The 19,162-nt window shown below is 42.2% G+C and overlaps 1 protein-coding gene across 1 annotated transcript; it reads right to left on the bottom strand.

The window, feature by feature from the left end:
- Positions 1–1,149: 1,149 nt before the first annotated feature.
- LOC116138793 (probable aspartyl protease At4g16563) lies at positions 1,150–2,612 on the bottom strand. The gene has a single exon (XM_031424463.1). It carries the CDS (start codon positions 2,610–2,612, stop codon positions 1,266–1,268), a length of 1,347 nt encoding a protein of 448 aa, XP_031280323.1. The 3' UTR covers positions 1,150–1,265.
- Positions 2,613–19,162: the final 16,550 nt, after the last annotated feature.

The following is a 19,162-nucleotide window of genomic DNA, read 5'->3' as shown; positions in this document are numbered from 1 at the left end:
ATTCTCTGAAATTATCTTCTATTACATTTGAAGAAACTTTTAAAATAGATAAAATACGAGGTAAGAATTTAACATCCTTATTGTCCTTTTTTTATTTTTTTATAGTACACCTCTCCAATTTCTAAATTATGAATAAGAGGTTTAGGAGGATAAAGTTGGTGGGTATTATTAAATTATCGTTTCAATTAAATTATTATTCATATTATTATTTTATTTTTCGTTACTATTTATTATATTTTGTTCATAACTATTTCTAAGGGTGTTCGATTCCGAGTACCCTGTATTTTTTGAAGGATTCGGAACCGACGATTCCTTGAAATTTAGAACTGGAATCAGAACCGACGTACCCAGAACCGAAACCTGTAACAATGGTTCCGGTTTCGATTCTGGGTACCTTTTAAAATTCGTGACCCCCCAAAAGTTTTTAAAAGGGCAAACAAACCCTTAAAAACTTACAAATACCCCCCACCTAGCACTTGTTAACAAAAATAAAATTACAAATTATAAATTGAAAATTACAAACTCCATTACTTTGTAAAGATAGATTCTCAAAAGTCAAATCAACTTACTTTAAATGTTATAAAAAATATAAATATAAATGTATTTATATTACTTTTTCTACAAAAGTTTTTATTAACCCCCCTACTCTTTAATTTTATTTTATATTAGTCTCGGTTCCTGTTCCAGTTCTTAACTATAGGAACCGGAACCGTAACCGCACAGTAACGATTCTAAAAATTTGAAATCGGAACCTACCTGTTGACGACCGATTCTGGATAGGAACCGGAACCGGAACCAAACCTCGGGTATCCGCCGATTCCGATTCCAATCGGTTCTTTTGAACACCTCTAACTATTTCTGATAGACAAACTTGGGTTTAACATTTAGTCAATAAGTTTCCTTCTTCAAATGTAAGAAGAAATAAATTTAAAATGACATGTAATTAAGATATTCAAATATCTTATTTAAAGTTTCCACCTTAAGCCTAAAATAGGAGGATAAACTTAAAAGAGAAAAAAAAAAAATTGAAGAAAGAACTTCAAAACTTCTTGCCCTCATTTTGTTTTAACACCATAAAGAAAATATTTAATTAAGATAATAATTGGTCTTCGTATTGAAAAAAAAAAAAAAAAAAAAAAAAACCTTAGAATTTATGAGTCATAAGTGTTTCTCAATTTGTGGTCTAACAAATATTTTTATTAGAAGAAAAACAAGGAGTGGAATTATTTACAAATTCCCTTATTCAATTTAATGTTCTTCATGGATCACTCACATTGTTGCTGCTTAAATCCCAACCGCTCTTTCCTCAAATCATACTCCACATAATAATTCTGCCAAAATACGTTCCCCAATATAATCGTCGGCCCACCACTACCCAACCTGCCACTCACTACCATCAAACACACAGCTGAGCCGTCACCAACCACAGCTGCATAATTCTCCGGCGGCACTGCCATCTCAGCACCACCCTTGAAATGTAACTTCAACTTGGGGAATTTTAGCCTCGTCGTCCCACTTGAAACGTTGAAACAAGGACTCAACCCCGTTAAAACCTCAACACCAAGAGCTCTACTGAAATTCATCTTCTTCACCAATTGACTTTCAAACTCAGCCGCCAATGGCTCCCTCACTTCAGAAGCCATGACTGTAAACGTTGTACCGGAGTCAATAATGGTGCCGCCATTTCCTTCATCATCCAACCTTAAGTACCTGTATGGAATCCTCACTCGCCGCTCGCCGACTGTGATTTTTCTGAGACCAACGTAGTAGTAGACTGAGAAGGCACTCCTTCCTGGAATAACTGGGTTCTTGATAAATGGCGTGTAGATTAAACCACTCGACTTCTTTTCAGAATCCGAGCCACTACTATTATCAAGTATTAGAGGGCTGCTTCTTGTAGAGTCATCGAATTTTCTAGAAAGCAGACAGTATGCAAACTTGTTGAGGTTTAGTTGACTTGGAAGCGAAGCTTGGCCACGTCCGAAACCTGCAATGCCGGCAGGTGTCCGGGAAGAGAAAACAGAGCATCCGACGAAGAAGTTGGGAATGGTTCGGTTAGGAAAGTTAAGAGTTTCTGATAGTGAAACGCCACTGGTCGCGCCTGATCCATAAAAGATAATGTAGGGTGGACAAATCTGAGTGCAGTTGTTTGAAGGATTGCAGCCTTTGCATTGTGCATTGGGGTGAATCCAAGAACATTTAGGATTGCGGCAGCCGATGATCTTGGAGGAAGAAGATTGTTTAGGGATGAAAAGTGGAGTGTTTGAGGAGGAGAATGAACAGTTCTTGCAGAGGTAGCGAGTGGTGCAGGGGAACCAAATAAGGTCACTGCCTGTGTCCATGAGCAAAGGGATGGTCTGGGGAGGAGTTCCAAACGAAAGGGAGATTGAGTAACCTCCATAGCTATGAGAAAAGAGTGGAGTTGTGGAGATGGTTTGGGGGTTTTTGAGGTGAAAGGCTCTTGTTAAAGAGGAGGAAACTAGAAAGTTGAGGTATTGATAGGGATCTTGAGATGGGTATGTTTGCCAAGGTGAGAGTGGGATTGTGAGGGAATAGATTAAAGGAAAAATGGAGAAGAGAGAGAGGTAGAAGAAGGAAGAAAGAGAAGCCATGGCAATATGAATATGAAAATAGAGTAGTGTTTTATCTTAATAAGTGGAGGGTGTTGGTTTAGGTTGGGCCTGTGGGTGTTGTTAAATTAGTAGCAGTGAATGCATTTAGTTTTGAATATTACAGGACAACTGCCCCTCACTACTATTTAGCATGTGAAAAAGTTGTAGTCTGAGAGTCATGTCCCATTGTCTGCATTTGTCTTTGAATGATGATGAGATTAACAATATTAGATAGATAGTTAATTATACAACTAAAAGAGGAGAAAATCTTTAGTTATAGTGGATGTTGATGTAACTATCCAATTATATAGTGTTAGATATATTCGTCCTTAGATAATTGTACCAATATCTGTTGTGACTAATTTAAACGTAATTAAGGAAAGGTAGGTGAAGATGGTTTTGTATTTGTAGGCAACAGCTAGCCAACACCCACATGATAGAGATGGTCCTAAGTCCCTCTGTGTCGAGTCATCTTCTTGCATAGTTGCTATGTTCACAGATTAAAAATGCCAACTTTTACTTATAAGTAATAGCATCATGTCATGTCTGCATTATTTATGTTTAAGGAGTTAAGTGTAAAAAGTTTAATGTCATAGTTAAACATAAATGAACGGCCAAAATTGAACTTGGGTGAAGAAGACCTCTTTCAGCAACAGCCAACAGAGAGACAAACTCCACTGGAATGTCTACAGAAACATTTTCCTTTAATGGGTTGGGTTGGCCCCAATACATTAATAGCTTAAGTTTTTTTAACCGAGAAATCACTACTTTTTATTTTGCTCCATTTTTTTAAATAATTTTCATAACTATAAATCTATCCTTATATTAAATTATAAGATTTTTTTTTATTCTCTATAAATAGTTGTAACCCATCACTATGTGTCATAAACTTTAATTCTTATATGCTTATAAAAATATTATATTATGTAAAATTAAAATAATTTTTAAAACTAAAAATATAGTTTAATGGAGGAAAAAGTTTTGCAATGGAGTATAGCATGTTAAAAACAATATAAAATTTTAAGTTTTAATTGTCTTCTCAAAATTTTAAAATTCAACTTATTGTTTATTTAGTTTTTGGTTATATATAAATTTATTATTATTTTTTTCCTTCAAATTATTGTGTTTTAGAAATAATGATAGTAAGAGGCTACGTATGGCATGAGTGAAGGTAATTAAATATTTACTTTTTTAGAAGAAAAAAAATGGAATGAAGAGTATTTATTAGTTTTCAAACTTTTGAGTTAAGTGTGTTTCCTTAATTTAAAAAAATTGTAGGCCAATAGAACCACAATTTCTAAAATTCTTGAGAATGGTTTTCAATAATATTACGCTAACAAACCTCTCTTATAAACTAATGTGATAACGGCACTTGCCAACTCAATTGTCACACACCGCCACATCAACATGCGGGGAAATTAAAAAAAAAATTAATCACCCCTAAAATCTCACTTTTAACATAGCTTCAAAACCCATAATCCATTTCCCCAAAATTTTTTGTTGATACAAAAATCTGCACCAACCAGCGAGATCTGATCGACCTTGTCGGGATCGGAACTGATGTGTGCGTGATTACAGGTAATTAGCGATGAGTGAATGATAATGCCAACAAGTAAATGACAAAGGGAACTTTTAAAGTGGTTCGACGAAGTTAACTGCCTACATCCATGTGTTTTTGTGTATATGCTGTGAGAGCTTACAATGTAATTTTAATCCAGAATTTGTATCCCCCTCCTCATCGTTTTAGGGGGTTTATATACAAGATTTACATAAAGGAAAGAGCGAAATTGAGGGGATTACAAATGATTTGAATCACAATTCCGATATCCTTGTGATTGAGCGTTATGATCGCGCAATGATAACTATTGATCTAGTCATTCTCGCGATATTCGGGATCTGAAGTAATCTGGGGATTGATTGATTAATTCCTAAGATTGTCCGCGATTAGCTTGTGCTGGGTCGAGCTATGGCTCGACGAGCTTATGCTGGGTCAATCAATCATAGTTGCTGAGATCATTCTAGGCTAAGTTATATCCTCGCGTTGGCCCGAACTTGGTGGAAAAACCACACACAACATCTGCCCTGGTGTTCAATGCTCGTTTCAGGATTCGAAGACTATCGCTCAATCTGATTCCAAGCTTGGCTTCAACAGTGAGTCTCTAAGTGCATGCTCGATCGGGCTTCCATGATCGACCTTATGTCTGGTTGACGTTCTTCACACTTGGACATTATTACTCGTGCCACCTGTCAAAACTCATAATACAAAAAGTTAAGGTATAAATGTAATTTTTGCGTGGTCATGTTGCATTAAATGCGGCAACCTTTGTCAGTTACGTTTCGTCATGCGTGGGCGATACCAGCTGTTCACACGCGAAGTTGAGGTGTCGTGCAGCGACGGTTATCATTTCTGACGGTTCGTTGCACCTCATGGATGGTCGAAACGTGGCCACGTCCAAGGGCTGAGATCGCTCAACAAACGAAGGGCTAGGATATGTTGTAAGTCAATGGTTGAGATTGAATTCTGCCATTTCGTCTTCTATGCAAAAATCACTATAAAAGGTGGCGAATATTCAAAATAGCCACTCTGAAAGTTCTTCCGCCCTCTTGCTTTTCTTTGCCGTTGCTCTTACGTCGTCGCGGTGGTCTTTCTTACGAGTTCTCAGCACTCTTCTTTATTCCGGTAAGATTTCTTTCTCTTCCTTGCTCATTTTTCTGACTTTTGTGTTAAAGGGTGACTGCTGTAGTGGCCACATTGGATGTTATAAGATTTTAGTAGGGATTTTGGGGTGCATTTTTGGCAGTCTCGGGTTTTAAAGAGGTTTAATCGCTGTGGCCCTTGGTGTCCTCGGTAAGTCGCGTGACTTTGTTGTGTTACGTGAGCTATTTTGGGTGCCTGAGATGGAAGCGAATGTGGAAGGGTCGCCGAGTTGTTCAAGCTCTAACACATGTTCACTTCTTTTTTCAGGTACCCAGAGTTGAGTTACAACCATGTCCTCGTCTAGTAGTCCTACAATAGATTGAGTGTTTGATTCACTAGTTGGCTCGACAACACTAGGGGATGTGTCCCCTGGGATATCCTAAGAGTTTATCGCTAGAAGCTCGGACCTCGACTCTGCGGGCTTGTCCGACCATGCTTCGATCCAACTGGCTCAATCCCCGCTGTCTCTAGCTCATAGGTTACGAAAAGAGCCATAATCCTTGATCACCCTCGGGGATCTTGAACGTATCAGGGTGACTTATGCGTCGTAGCTCAACCTGATAGCCCCGGGAGAACACTCTCGGAAGAACCCTCTAGCCGGATGGGTGGCAATTTCTGAGACTCTCCTCAGGTGCGGGGTATCCATTCCCCTATACCCCTTCATCAATAAAGTGTTAAGGCGATTCGACATTGCTTCTCTCCAACTGACGGCCAACTCTTACTTCATCATTACCGGGGTATACATCGCGTACGAAGAGTTTGTCCACTTGTACATGCTCAAAAAGGGGCAAGGCCAGACGTACTACCTTTCCAAGGTGAGGAAAGTACGTTTCAACGGGCTAGTCAATGTCTTTAAGAAGGTCCCACATTAGAACTCCTAATGAGAATGCAAAATGTCATATTTACCCCCCTTAATGTCTAGTCTTTTATACTTATTTGTTGCCTAAATGTACTCATTATTGTTCTATTTTGATTTAGGATGCAAATGGAGGCGTTAAATTCAAAACGGAACTAATTAGGTGAATTCAGACAGTTTAGACATCACTTCGTAATTTGGGCATAACTCTCTCATCCGAGCTCTGATTGAGATGATTCAAAATTCTGTGGAACCCTAAGAAATATATCTACAACTTTCATGTTTTTAGTTTGGAGAGATACTCGCTGCATAAAGGTTTTAATCGGGCTTGAAATTGACACACCTGCACTACTGACGTTCTGGAACATTTCGCCTTGTCATGCAATTCAAATAGGCAGTTTATTATTGGAAGTTTTAAAGACCTGTTGCACGCAAATTACAGCTGGAAACACCACTTTCTTATTTTATTTTAGGACTTTATTTTATTTCCAATTGATCAGATTAGGATAAATGTTACTTTAGGATATTAGAATATTCTGAGGAGATTGAGTAGAATTAGAATTAGAATTGGATATTTTTAAAAGGAGATCAGATTGAGAGAAGAGGGACACGCCTCTCTTTCTTCTCTTATACAATTTTTCTTTTAAGTTTTTGATAGCCATAAGCGGCTAAAACTTTTATAACTTGGTCGAAAGAAACGGAGGCCTTGGAATCAATAAACTGTGAGATCTAATCTAGTTTTTTAGTGTTCAATTTATGTTTTGAGTATTGGATGTTCTTCTATGCATATTGTCATGATTGTTGTGTTTAATTACTAGGAGGCCTACTAGTTTATTATTTGTTGCAATCTACTGCTAAGTTAGATATCAAATCCGTAATTGTTTGATCCCTTTAACTTGTGAAGTAATTAAGGTTTAAGAGTTTGTTGCGTCAGGAATTATTAAATCTTAAGAAGGACATTCAACTAAATTAAATACAACCGCTTGTGTTTGTGTTGTTAAGCTTCACTGATCTCTCTAGTTCTTAAGGCTGCCACTAGATTAAACCTTTACCGCTTGTCTAGGGTTGTTTAGTAGTAAGATTAATTGGATCGCTTGTTTCCTAATTAACTACAACTAAGGAGAGATAGGAAAATAGTTCCAACGGTGAATACTTATAATATGAATTGATATATACTTGCATCAATGATCAGTTGTAAGATTCCGATGGTGGATGTTGACTTAGACCAAGGTTTGTTATTTTGATAATTTAATTTGAATTGCTTTTCCTGAAATTGTTTCTGTTTTTACTCAAACCCTCCCAGCCTTGTTCACGTAACATTAAACTCGACTAGACACTCTCCGTGGGAACGATCCTTACTCATACTACTACATGTGTTTTTAGGTTTTAATCTTGGTTGCCTACGACAGCACACCAACTCCCAATTCTTCTTCTACGAAGTCGGGATGCGATGTCTTCGCTCCGGAAGTGAGGAAGGCTTTGGTCTCTCTCGTATGCAAGTTTGGAGCTTTGCTTCATTATCTAACTGAATTACTTTCTATTGTAGTTAACTTCGAGTAGAACTATCTCACAGCGGTGAGCTTGCAAAGGCTGTAGCGTTTCAGCGATCATCCTGACAATTCGCGCGACGTCCATGAGCTTCTTACGTTTCCTCACCTAAAGGTGTACGACTTGTGTAGGGATAAGGCCAGATTTTTAGCGTTTTGGAAAAAGGTAAGTTGTTGCTTGCTCACGTTTGATTTCCCGCACAAATTGATCGCTAACTCATTTCCCGTTTTCTTTGCAGAAATGTGGGTTGAAAAACCCAGAAGCCTTAAGAAGAAAACGGCAGTGTCGGCGGCTGCCCAGAAGGCGCTGGCTACTCCGATGACAAAACAATCACGGATGCTGTTGGCACGAAGCACGTTAGAGGCGAGCTTGCAGAAGGGCAAAGCGCGAAGAAATCCACGACCGCCTACAAGGCGGTTGGTGAGAAGAGCGCCACTGGGCCCCCTAAGGGGCCAACGAAGAAGATGTCCTAGCCAATGTAGGCTCGAAAAAAGGTAAAGCACCCGAGCAACACGATGGCTCGGGGAAGAAGAAGGTGATTGAGCCTCATGGGGCCTTGGACAAAGAGGTCGCCACGCATGTTGGTAGCCTTAAGAAAAGCGTGGCCAAGAAAAAGCTCGTCCCTTCGGGTGCGGCAACTGTTCCAAGGGGAGTAGACCTGGCTCGTCCAAGCCAAAGGATGGGGAGACGGGTGAAGCGACCGAGGCTAAAGTCAACGCTCTGATCGATCAACTCTCTGACCATATCGGTGTTAGGGCCGCGGTGGCTAGGGATTGCGTCACCCCGTGAACGTTCGCGACCGTCAGGGACTCAGCTCCCTCCCAATTATTAGCCTTAACCTGCAGCTACGCGGCTAAGGTACTAGTAGCTCGCTTCCATTTTTTTGAATGCTATTTTTGTTTCTTGGTCGCTTCTCACATTTTCATTTTCAGGTTGCCATGGTGAGCCGACTCCTGTACGAAGAATGCGGCCATACCTTAGAGGGAACTCATAAGGGATGGATGCTGACAGAGACGGTTAAAGAGGATGCCTTGGCCAAGGCCAAGGTTGCGGATAAGAAAAAGGAGAGGGAGGCTAGGTAAGCCGAGCTTGAGCGCCTTAAGGAGGAAGGTGCGGCCTTTGGGGTTAAAGAAAGGGAGTTCCTTGACAAACTCAAGATGAGCGAGGTTGCTCGGACTAAGGCTAAAGCAAAGGCAGCGGAGGCCGACCAGAGTTTGGCTCAACATTAAGGAACCAACAACAAGCTAAACTCTAAGCTTTCCTCGGCCTAGAAAGCAGTAGCGAGCTGGGAGGCCAAATTCAAGTAGGCTTCGTTAGACCTTACCCAGGAAACGGTAGGTCGACAAAATGCCAAATCTGAGGCTGATCAACTTAGGCTTAGGATAAATGAGCTGAACGAAGCCGTCACTACTTCCTCATGCATAAATTATGGGAGGCTCATCTGTCGATCAATTTTTTTTCCTTATGTGAGCTTATCAAAAAGAGGTCGAAATGATGAAGGTTGAGGCTCAATGGATGACCTACGTGTACTCGGATGACTCCAAGAATGTCGGCGAGGGCCAAGAAGAGGTCGAGGAAGGTGGCGAGGAGGTTGGGCCTAAGCTGGAGTTCGAAGACTCGGTTCCTCTAACCATAGTCTTCCTGAGTGAGGTTCCCAAACATGAGGTTGAAGACGAACGCCCTGCTCCCCCATCAGCTTGAAGAATCTTAGTCTTTTTTTGTTTGTTTGTTTGTTTTTATATATTGCCCGAATGTAATTAAACTTTTAGTTAATGAAAGAACATTTTTCAACGTTTCTCTTTTGAGCAATGATTGTTTCATTTCTGCGAAGTCATTTAATTTGTCCTAATCGGACTTTGGGACCCGAATTTTGCTCCAAGTCATGCATAGTTCGCTTCTTTAGGAGCTTTTCGGATTTGTTGCGAAAAAATCTTTATGTGATGTTTGGCATCGATTTCAGACTCATTGTCCTGTTTGGCTTTTGTCGCCAGTTTAAGGCTGATTTTTCCCGACGTGCTTTTGGTTGGATTTTTCCAAGTTTAACTTCGTCGACTTGTGATTTTCAATCCCGATTTATGTAAGGAAATCTGATGTGTCGATAAACTTTGATTTTGGACTTTACTGTCCCTTTCGAGGTCTTTGGTCACTAGCTTAGAACCGATTTCCTTCGACGAGTTTTTTCCTTGATCTTAAAACTCAAGTTTAACTTCGTCGATTTAGGATGTTTTATCCTCAAAGAGTTGGATTTTGGCGTGGCTATTTCGAGGTAAGCTGCCTTTCCTGGACTCTTGACTCAGAGTTTTCTTTTGGAATTCCATTGCTTAGGTTGCGATTTATTGATCGGTAGTTAATTATTGACGAACTAAAAAATGTAAATTATGAACAAAGCAAGTACCGAATAATACCTCTCTTATTGATAAAGTGTTTCGGCCATAAATAGCCTTACAACAAATGCAGTTCATAGAAATAAATAGAACCCAAGATGCTTATTGGTAATACCTTCGCAAGTGCTCGGTGTTCCAAGCTCGCATTATTGCTTTGCCGTTGAGGCGTTCCAGGTGAAAAGATCCTGGTGCGAGCTTTTCGGAGATCTTGAAGAGAGCTTCCCACCTGGGTCCTAGAGCCCCCAAGTTCGGGTTTTGGGTACTACGGACGACCTTCTTGAGAACCAGATCGCCCACTTCAAAGTCTCTATTTTTTACTTTGGTATTGAAATACCGCTTGGCTCGCTGTTGATAAGAGATGAGCCTTAACTGAGATTTGGCCCGATGTTCTTCGATCAGGTCTAACCTCAGGTAGAGTAGGTCTTCGTTGGCTTCTTCTTTAAAGATTTCTCTTCGGAACAAACTAATTCCTACTTTGACTGGGACCATTGCTTCACATCTATAAGACAAAGAAAACGGGGTCTCGCCCGTTGAGCTCTTGACAGTCGTTCTATAAGACCATAGAGCTTCCGGCAGCTCGTTGGCCCACCTCCCTTTAAGGTCGTTGAGCTTCTTCTTTATGGTGTGCTTGATTACTTTGTTCACAGCCTCTACTTTTCCGTTGGCTTGAGGTCAGTAGACAGTTGTGAAACTCTTTTTGATGTCGAGCCGCTCGCAGAAGGTCTTGAAATCTTCACTATCGAACTGCTTCCCATTGTCGGTTATTATTGTGTGGGGAATTCCAAATAGACAAATAATGCTCTTATATACGAAATCTTTCAGCTTGTTCGACGTTATCGTTGCCAATAGCTCGGCTTCCGCCCACTTGGTAAAGTAATCTACAGCAACAACCGCGAACTTAACACCTTATTTTGCCTGAGGCAAATGAATAAGGTCGATGCCCCAGATCGCGAATGGCCAAGGGCTTGTCAGAGTGGTCAATTCTTGCGGGGGAGCTTGCGAAATGTCTGTAAATCTCTAGCATCTGTCACATCTGCGAACGTAGTCTGCCGCATCATCATAAACCGTTGGCCAATAGTATTCCTGGCAGTAACACCTTATCAACTAGAGATTTGCCTCTGCGTGGTTTCCGCAAATGCCCTCATGTATCTCTCTTAGAACATAATTTGCGTCTTCGTGGTCAATACATCGCAGCAGTGGTACATTGAAGCCTCGCTTGTACAGTTTATCGTTGACCAGCGTGTACCGAGCTACTTTTGTGCGAAGTGTTCTAGCTTCGGTCCTGTCCTCTGGCAGTGTGTCGTCCTTCAAGTAGGCGATGATTGCATCCATCCAGCTATACCTTTAACTTGTGGCTAACACCGGATTTTGTGAAGCTGAGATACTTGGTTTTGGGAGGAATTTAACCAGGATTGAATCATCCTTCTCATTGTTCATTGCTGAGGCCGGGCGAGCTAGTGCATCTGCTTGCGAATTTCTCTCCCTTGGGATCTGGTGGATGGTATAGGACCTAAACTGTCTGAGCTCAGTCTCCACTTGCTGGAGGTAAGATGCCACTCTATCTTTCTTTACCTGGTATTCCCTGGTAACTTGATGGACCACGAGCTGTGAGTCACTATAGATCTTGATGGACTCAGCCCCAATTTCCTTGGCGAGACGAAGACATGCGAGCAATGCCTCATATTCAGCTTCGTTATTGGAGGCGTTGAACCCGAATCTTATCGCTGCTCTGATTGGATCTCCCTCCGGACTTTCAAGCAAGAGGCTTGCTCTTGCTCCCTTCTCATTCGAGGAGCCATCTATATACGGAGTCCGTACCGAGGTATCTACCTCTTGCAGGCTTGACTCGACGTCTGGCTGATAGGAAAACTCAGATATAAAATCTGCCACGACTTGGCCTTTGATCGATGTCCTCGGGATGTACTCGATGTCGTCCTGACTCATCTCCATTGTCCACTGGATTAGTCTACCCCATGCCTCGGGCTTTTGCATTATTTTCTTTAAAGGGAAGTTCGTCAACACATGGATAGAGTGTGCCTGGAAATAGGGTCGCAGCTTCCTAGGGCAATAACAAGGGCATAGGTGAGCTTTTCCATCTCTGGGTACCTTGTCTCCGTGTCGAGCAGTCTCTTGCTCACATAGTACACAAGCCATTGTATTCCTCTCTCTTCGTGTACCAACACTGCGCTGACATCGGATTTGGATACTGTAACGCCCTACTTGAGGTACATAGTTAAGATTTGTTGTATTGTTTAAATGTTCATTGATTCAGCTTTAATTGAGTTTGTATGTTAAGTTGGTTGAGTGTTTGCCTTGAAATTGGTTGAAACTTGAGGAATTTTGGAATGGCAGTCTTTGCCGGGGCGACGTTGGCTTTGTGTATGGCGATGTCGGCTCTGTAATTGTTCGCCGGGGTGACGAGTCGACTAAAATGTGTATTGAGGTTTCTAGATATTTCTACATAGGGGTAAAAGACTATTCTACCCTTAATCAGTAGGAAAAGTGTGGAGTGAAATGTAAGGAAATTTCATGGAGAATAGGTGAGTGTGGGGGTGTGAGTGTAATGAATCAAAGGATATAGATAGAATTTCCAAGAAAGAGTGAGGGCAAAATGGGAAATGATAGTTATAATATGAGCTAAAAAGGGTTAAGTGAAATAAACCCTTCATTTTCATCCATTTCCACCGCCATTCTCCTTCTCAACTTCCTTTCAATTTTCCCAAGATTTCTAAGGAGTTTAAGAGAGCTTTTGGGTAATTTTAGTAGAGATTTCATCTAAAGCATCCTAAGGTAAGGATTTTTTGCTTTAGATGTGAGTTTGCTTATGGTTATATTGAAGTCTTATATTGTTGTTGTTGTTGTTGTTGTTGTTTTAAGTTGTAGAGAGACTACAAGACAACAAGGGGAAGGAAAAGTGCTAGAGAAGTCACTTTTTCACAAAGTAAGTAAATCCAACCAAGTTGAGTTTTGAATAAGCTTTTGAGTAGAGATTTAGAGATTTAGTAGAGATGTATGCATGTATAAATATGTATTATGCTTGTTGAGGAATTGAGTTGAGATGAGTAGCTATTTGGTGGTTGTTGGATACACTTTATGTATGAGAAGTGTTTTAATGTGTATTGAGAATGGAAATTGAGATGAAGTTTGAGAGATGTTGTGTAAACCTTTTTGGAAGTGCTTTTCTTGACAGGGATTATGGTTATATGAGGGAGTTTTCTCCCATTTTGGATGGCTAGAGAATGAAGTAGAGTAGTAATTATAGTAGAGTGTTTATATGCACATGAGTTGCTTGATGAAATGCCAAAGTGAAAACATGTTACTAAACTGCCCTGTCATAGCCGTGACTTTCTGAGTGATTTTTGGGCATCTTACGGATTGAACTGGGTTTAGATCAAAACATAAAAGTTATAGCCCTGTCTCTAAGCTTTAAAACGAGACAAAAATCGTAGCAATTCGATATCTATAATGAGCATGAATCATCCATATGCATTAGTTATGCATTAGAGAAAGAGTAGAAAAAGAGTAGAGAACTTTGAGTGTGAGCTTTATTAAGAGAAAAGAGAGAAAAAGAGAATAGAGTAGGTTGTGCGATGGGGAACCCGTGAGTAATGGGTAGAGTATTCCCGCATGTACGCCGCATTGAGAGAACGACATGAGTATGAGAGAGAGAAGTGGTGTAGCCCGTGAGAGTGCATGAGGATGATGGCTATACCCTAGAGTACCCGAGAGAGAGTTTATACGCTCACATGGCCAAGGGTTCCGAATCCATGCATAACTGAGTCCGATCGGATAGAATGAGTAGAAGTCACGGAGAGCGGGAGCGAGTCCCGATCGTGCCTCCGGTAAGATGAGGCCGTGACTTACAAAAGAGAGTTAGTAGAAAAAGTTAAGAGAAAGAGAAAATAGAGAGAAGTATAAAAGAGAGAGTAAATGAGAATTGTAAGGAAATAATTAAAGAGAGAGTTACGGGGATAAATGAGTAGAGGATTTACTTACTGAGCATTAGTTGTGCTCACCCCATTGTTTCCTATGTTTTTGCAGGATCTAGGTGAGGAAACAGTCGGATGGGCGTCGGCAAGCGAAGGGAAATGGCTACACTGTCCACCTTGTTTTTGATGCTTTTGTACATGATACAACTTTTTGTATAAAGAATGTATATGTTTAATAAAAGAAAATTTTGGGCCCAACTTTTTATGCTATCTTACATGTATTTTTACTATGTATCTTTTAAACGAATATGAGTAGAATGGAGTTGTTACAGATATCGACAAATACAGTAGTAGCGGTTTGCCCCGGATGGGCTTTGACAATAGGGGGCTGTCTGAGGTGTTTCTTCAGCTCCCGGAAGGCTCTTTCACACTCATCTGTTCACTTGAAACATTTTTTCCCCTTTAAGGTCTCAAAAAATGGTAAACACCTTGCCGTGGCTCGGGAAACGAACCTGCTAAGTACGGCTACACGTCCAGTCAGACTCTATACATGTTTAATGCCAATCGGGCTTTTCATGTCGAACAAGGTCTGAATCTTCTCCGGGTTAGCTTCTATACCCTATTGGTTTACGAGGAAGCCTAGGAATTTCCCAGAGCTCACTCCGAAAGCACATTTCAATGGATTGAGCTTCATTTGATACTTTCTGAGGATGTCGAACATTTCCCCCAGGTGCTCAATATGACTTTCGACGACCTTTGATTTGATGAGCATATTGTCGATGTATACTTCCATGGAATGACCGATTTGATTGGCGAACATGGGTGTAGGTCGCGTCAGTGTTCTTGAGGCCAAATGACATAACCCTGCAATAATAAATTCTACGGTCAGTAATAAAAGAAGTATGCTCTTCATCAGGTTGGTACATCGGGATCTTGTTATATCCTGAGTACGCGTCCATAAAGCTAAGTAGTGTATTTCCTGTCGTCGCATCTACAAGTTGGTCGATCCATGGTAGCGGAAAGCTGTCTTTCAGACATGCTTTGTGTAGGTTCATGAAGTCGACGCAAGTCCGCCACTTGCCATTCGGCTTCTTGACTAGGACTAAGTTCACGAGCCAGTCCAGGTACCTAACTTCTCTAATGAAATTGATTTCTAGGAGTTTGCCGACTTCATCTTTGAGCGCTCTACATCCATGGCCTTTCTTTTCTGTCTTATGGGCCGAGCTTGTGGGTCGAGGTTTAACCTATGGCATATCACATCGGGGCTGATCCCAACCATATCAGTGTGCACTCACGTGAATACGTTGAGGTTCTTCTTCAAGAACTCGACCAGATTATCGGCTATCACTCTACTCAAGCTGCTACCGATCTTTAGTATGCGAGTTGGATCCTCCTTGCTAACACTTACTTCTTTCAGCTCCTTGGTTGGTCTCGTAGCGGACTCCTCTTTGTGGCTGCGAGGATCTATGGTATCTTCTAGCGGTCCGGGGTTTGGCTTGGATTCTGCGATGATCATGGTCTTTAGGTGCGGCCATTTCTATGTGGCGTTTATTGCCCGATTATAACATTCTCGTGATTCTTTGGTGCAACTCCTTATTATTGTGACTCCTACGGGGGTCGAAAATCTCATTGCTTGGCAGCGAACCGACGTGATCGCTCTTAAATCATCCAAGATTGGCTTTCCAAGGATGGCGTTATATGTGGTCGGGCAGTCCACCACCAGGAATTCGGCCATCACAGTTTTGACCTTTGGTTCGGCTCCTAGAGTTACGGGAAGGTCGATAGTACCTTTGGGAACCAGGCTGTCCCCGGTGAACCCATACAACGGCGAAGAGCACGCTCGCAGGTTCCTTTATGTGAATCCCATTCCTCGGAAGACTCCCAAGAAAATAATGTTTGTCGCGCTCCCGTTGTCAACCATAACCCTTAATACTCTTGGGTTGCCAATTCTGGCTACGATTACAATCGCGTCATGATTGTGACGAGGGAATGTTTCGCATTCGTCGATTGTGAACCCTACTACCTCGCTTTCCTGTTTGGGCCGCTTAGGTGGCTTATGTTCACAACTCATTATTCGGGGGACCAAGTTCGTTTTGCCCGCCCCCCCCCCCCCCCCCCCCCCCCCCCCCCCCCCCCCCCCCCCCCCCCCCCCCCCCCCCCCCCCCCCGAGCGTATTGCTCGTGGGTTCGCCTCGAGCTTATTGTTATATCCAGTCCTCCGTAGATTATATTCTCAAAGACCTCGTTGGGGTTTGGCAGAGCCTGTTGAGCCGGGGTTTGTATCTGGCCTAGGACCTGGTTACTTTGCTTGCCAAGATTCTTTCAAGCTGGTTCCGCGTTAACAAATTCTTTCAAATGACCTCTTCTTATCAGGTCCTTAATGGCGTCCTTCAGAGCCCTCCTCATTCTTTCCGGAGCGGACAGCCTCTTTGTCGCTCGGGATAGCTTATAGATATGGGCGATGTCTTGAGTAAGAAGGGGTGTACTCCACATACCGTGGGAAAGGCTTCCTGTCTCCGAAGTTATCTACTCTCTGTTTCTTTGGGAATCTGTTGTGATTCTTGTCGTTGCGGTCTTGGCCCCCACGCTTATCCGAGGGGCGATTTTGTCTCCTGTCTGGGGCTCCCCGCGTCGAGCTTCTGGCTAGTGCCGCTAACGAGCTCTCTACTCGTTGGTATTTTGCGACCATCTGGTAGAATTTGGCCAGGCTCACATGGTCTTCGCTCTAGAGCTCTTTCCACAACTCCGTGTTAGGTCTGATCTCTACAATCAGAAGAGTCCAAATGGATTCTTTGGGGGCATCAGCGACTTTTGCCTGCTCGTTCTGGAACCTCATTAAATACGAGGTTAGCGATTCGTCTCGCTCTTGGAGAATGTTACTCAAGTAGCTGAGCGGCATTGCGAACTATCTCCTTGCCTGAAACTGCTGTAGATCTAGCGCAGAGAATTGTTGCCAGGAGTTGATGGAGTTTGCCTTGAGCCGTTTGTACCACCTCTTGGCATCTTCGACTAACATGACTGCGAAGCACCGACATTTCGCTAAGTCACTGACCAGGTGTAGCTCCATCAGGTCATTAAAGTTGTCGAGGTGATCTCTGGGGTCCCCCCTCCCGTCGAACTTGCTTTCTAGTGCCCTGAATCTTTATGGGAGCGGGGCCTAACAAACTTCCTCTGTAAAGGGGGAACTTACTATTTCTTCCGCCAGATTATTCTAGCGAGCTTTTAGATCGTCGAGCATCCTTTGTATGCGATCCAAGTCTTCATTTTGGTTCCCTTGGTTGGCTCTGTTAAGCTGTACCTCGAGCAAGTGGGTTCCCAATTTTGTCGCTTGCGAAGGTCCTCTAATGCGCACATTGATACGCGAGGTCGAGTCATGATGGCTGGGTTGGTAGGTGCTATCATGCTCGTCGGTACGTTGCTCGCGACGTTGGTCATAACCAGAACGTCGGTCATTGGCAGATCGACTCACAAGGCTCGCTTCGCGAGCCTGCGAAGATCGATCTTGTCTTGGGTGTGGGTTAAAACCGACACGCTGACACTAGGGATACCGTCGAGCTTCTCAGTGGTGTCCGTCGCCTTCGCTTTCCCTCAATAGCTGCTTCTGCGGTCGCCTCCCGGGGTTTGTTTGCCTGTGAGGAGCTGCCCGCGAGGTTAGAGGTGTTGATCGCCCCCTGGCAACGACGAAATGGACTGCCGACCTGCATAATTCATACCTGTTTGGGTAACGTTGGTGAAACACGACTGGTCGGGGTTCTGGGCTACTGGTTTTTGGTTCTTCAGCTCAGTCACGTTCTGTTGCACCGCCTGTGTAACCATTGTTCTGATCATCTCCATCAGCTAGCCGTTCTCGAGATTTGATGTCCCTGCCCCCTGATTGTTTGCGGAGTGCTGAGCTGGTGGCACAGGTGGTCGGCATCCAGAGTTCTCTTGTTGCACCTCCTGGTGGGCGGTTTCCATGTTCTTATGATTTTCGGTGGTAGTTCTTGATCTGGTGAACAGTATTTTGGTCCTAGGACAGGTAAATCGCTGTGAACGTTTGCCGGGGTCTTTGAAATAATGGCGGAGGCCCTCCTTCTAGCACCAAAATGTTAATACATAAATTTGCACCAACCAGTGAGATCCGATCGACCTTGTCGGGATCAGAACTGATGCGTGCGTGATTACGGATAATCAATTATGAGTGGATGATAATGCTAGAAAGTAAATGACAAAGAGAACTTTTAAAGTGGTTCAACGAAGTTAACTGCCTATGTCCACTGTGTCTTTGTGTATTGCTGTGAGAGCTCACAATGTAGTTTTAATCCAGAATTCGTATCCCCCTCCTCATTGTTTTAGGGGGTTTATAAACAAGATTTACATAAAGGAAAGAGTGAAATTAAGGGGATTACAAATGATTTGAATCATAATTCTGATATCCTTGCGATTGAACGCTATGATCACGCAACGATTACTGTTGATCCAGTCATTCCCGCGATATCCGGGATCTGAAGTAATCTGGGGATTGATTTATTAATTATTGGGATTGTTCACAACTAGATTGTGCTGTCTCGAGCTATGGCTCGACGAGCTTATGCTGAGTCGATCAATCATAGTTGCTGAGATCATTCTGGGCCGAGTTATATCCTTGCGTTGGCTTGAGCTTGGTGGAAAAACCACACACAACAATTTTAATATGTAAAACTCAAAACCTCTCCTTCCTCTAATTCATTTGAGCCCTAAAATCTATAACTAATTCAATTTCAAATTCAAATTAGCATAGACAATACCTTCCAATTTGAGTCAAAAACTACTTCCCCGTAATTCTAAATCAAATGTCTATCCCAAAATTCATTTTCAAAACAAATGAACCCTAAAATTCACCCCAAATCCCTTTCCCAAAGGAGGAGCGCACACTGGAGTTTGATCCGTCAATCATTCATTTTTCAAGGCATAACTAAATGGAGAGAGTGACTACGAGGCATCAAAACGAAGAAAAAAATGGAGAAAAGAGAAGACTTGAAGTCAGTTTTACCCTACTTACCATTGTTGGTTCGATCATCAACTCTGTTTTGGCGATCGAAAGTAGTCGAAGCTCTTAAATCAATGGCGAAAGAACTCGAACACAGTCGGGTCAACTTAGAAGAAGTGCTTTTTGTG

The sequence above is a fragment of the Pistacia vera genome, unplaced genomic scaffold, assembly GCF_008641045.1.
Source record: "Pistacia vera cultivar Batoury unplaced genomic scaffold, PisVer_v2 Contig344, whole genome shotgun sequence".
In the NCBI taxonomy this organism is placed as follows: Eukaryota; Viridiplantae; Streptophyta; class Magnoliopsida; order Sapindales; family Anacardiaceae; genus Pistacia; species Pistacia vera.
The sequence above is the reverse complement of the archived record's forward strand: the minus strand, read 5'-3'. Positions and strand labels throughout refer to the sequence as shown.

What these genes read in the sequence shown, in the direction of transcription:
- LOC116138793 (XM_031424463.1), bottom strand. Translation starts at nt 2,612, where the DNA reads ATGGCTTCTCTTTCTTCCTTCTTCTACCTCTCTCTCTTCTCCATTTTT.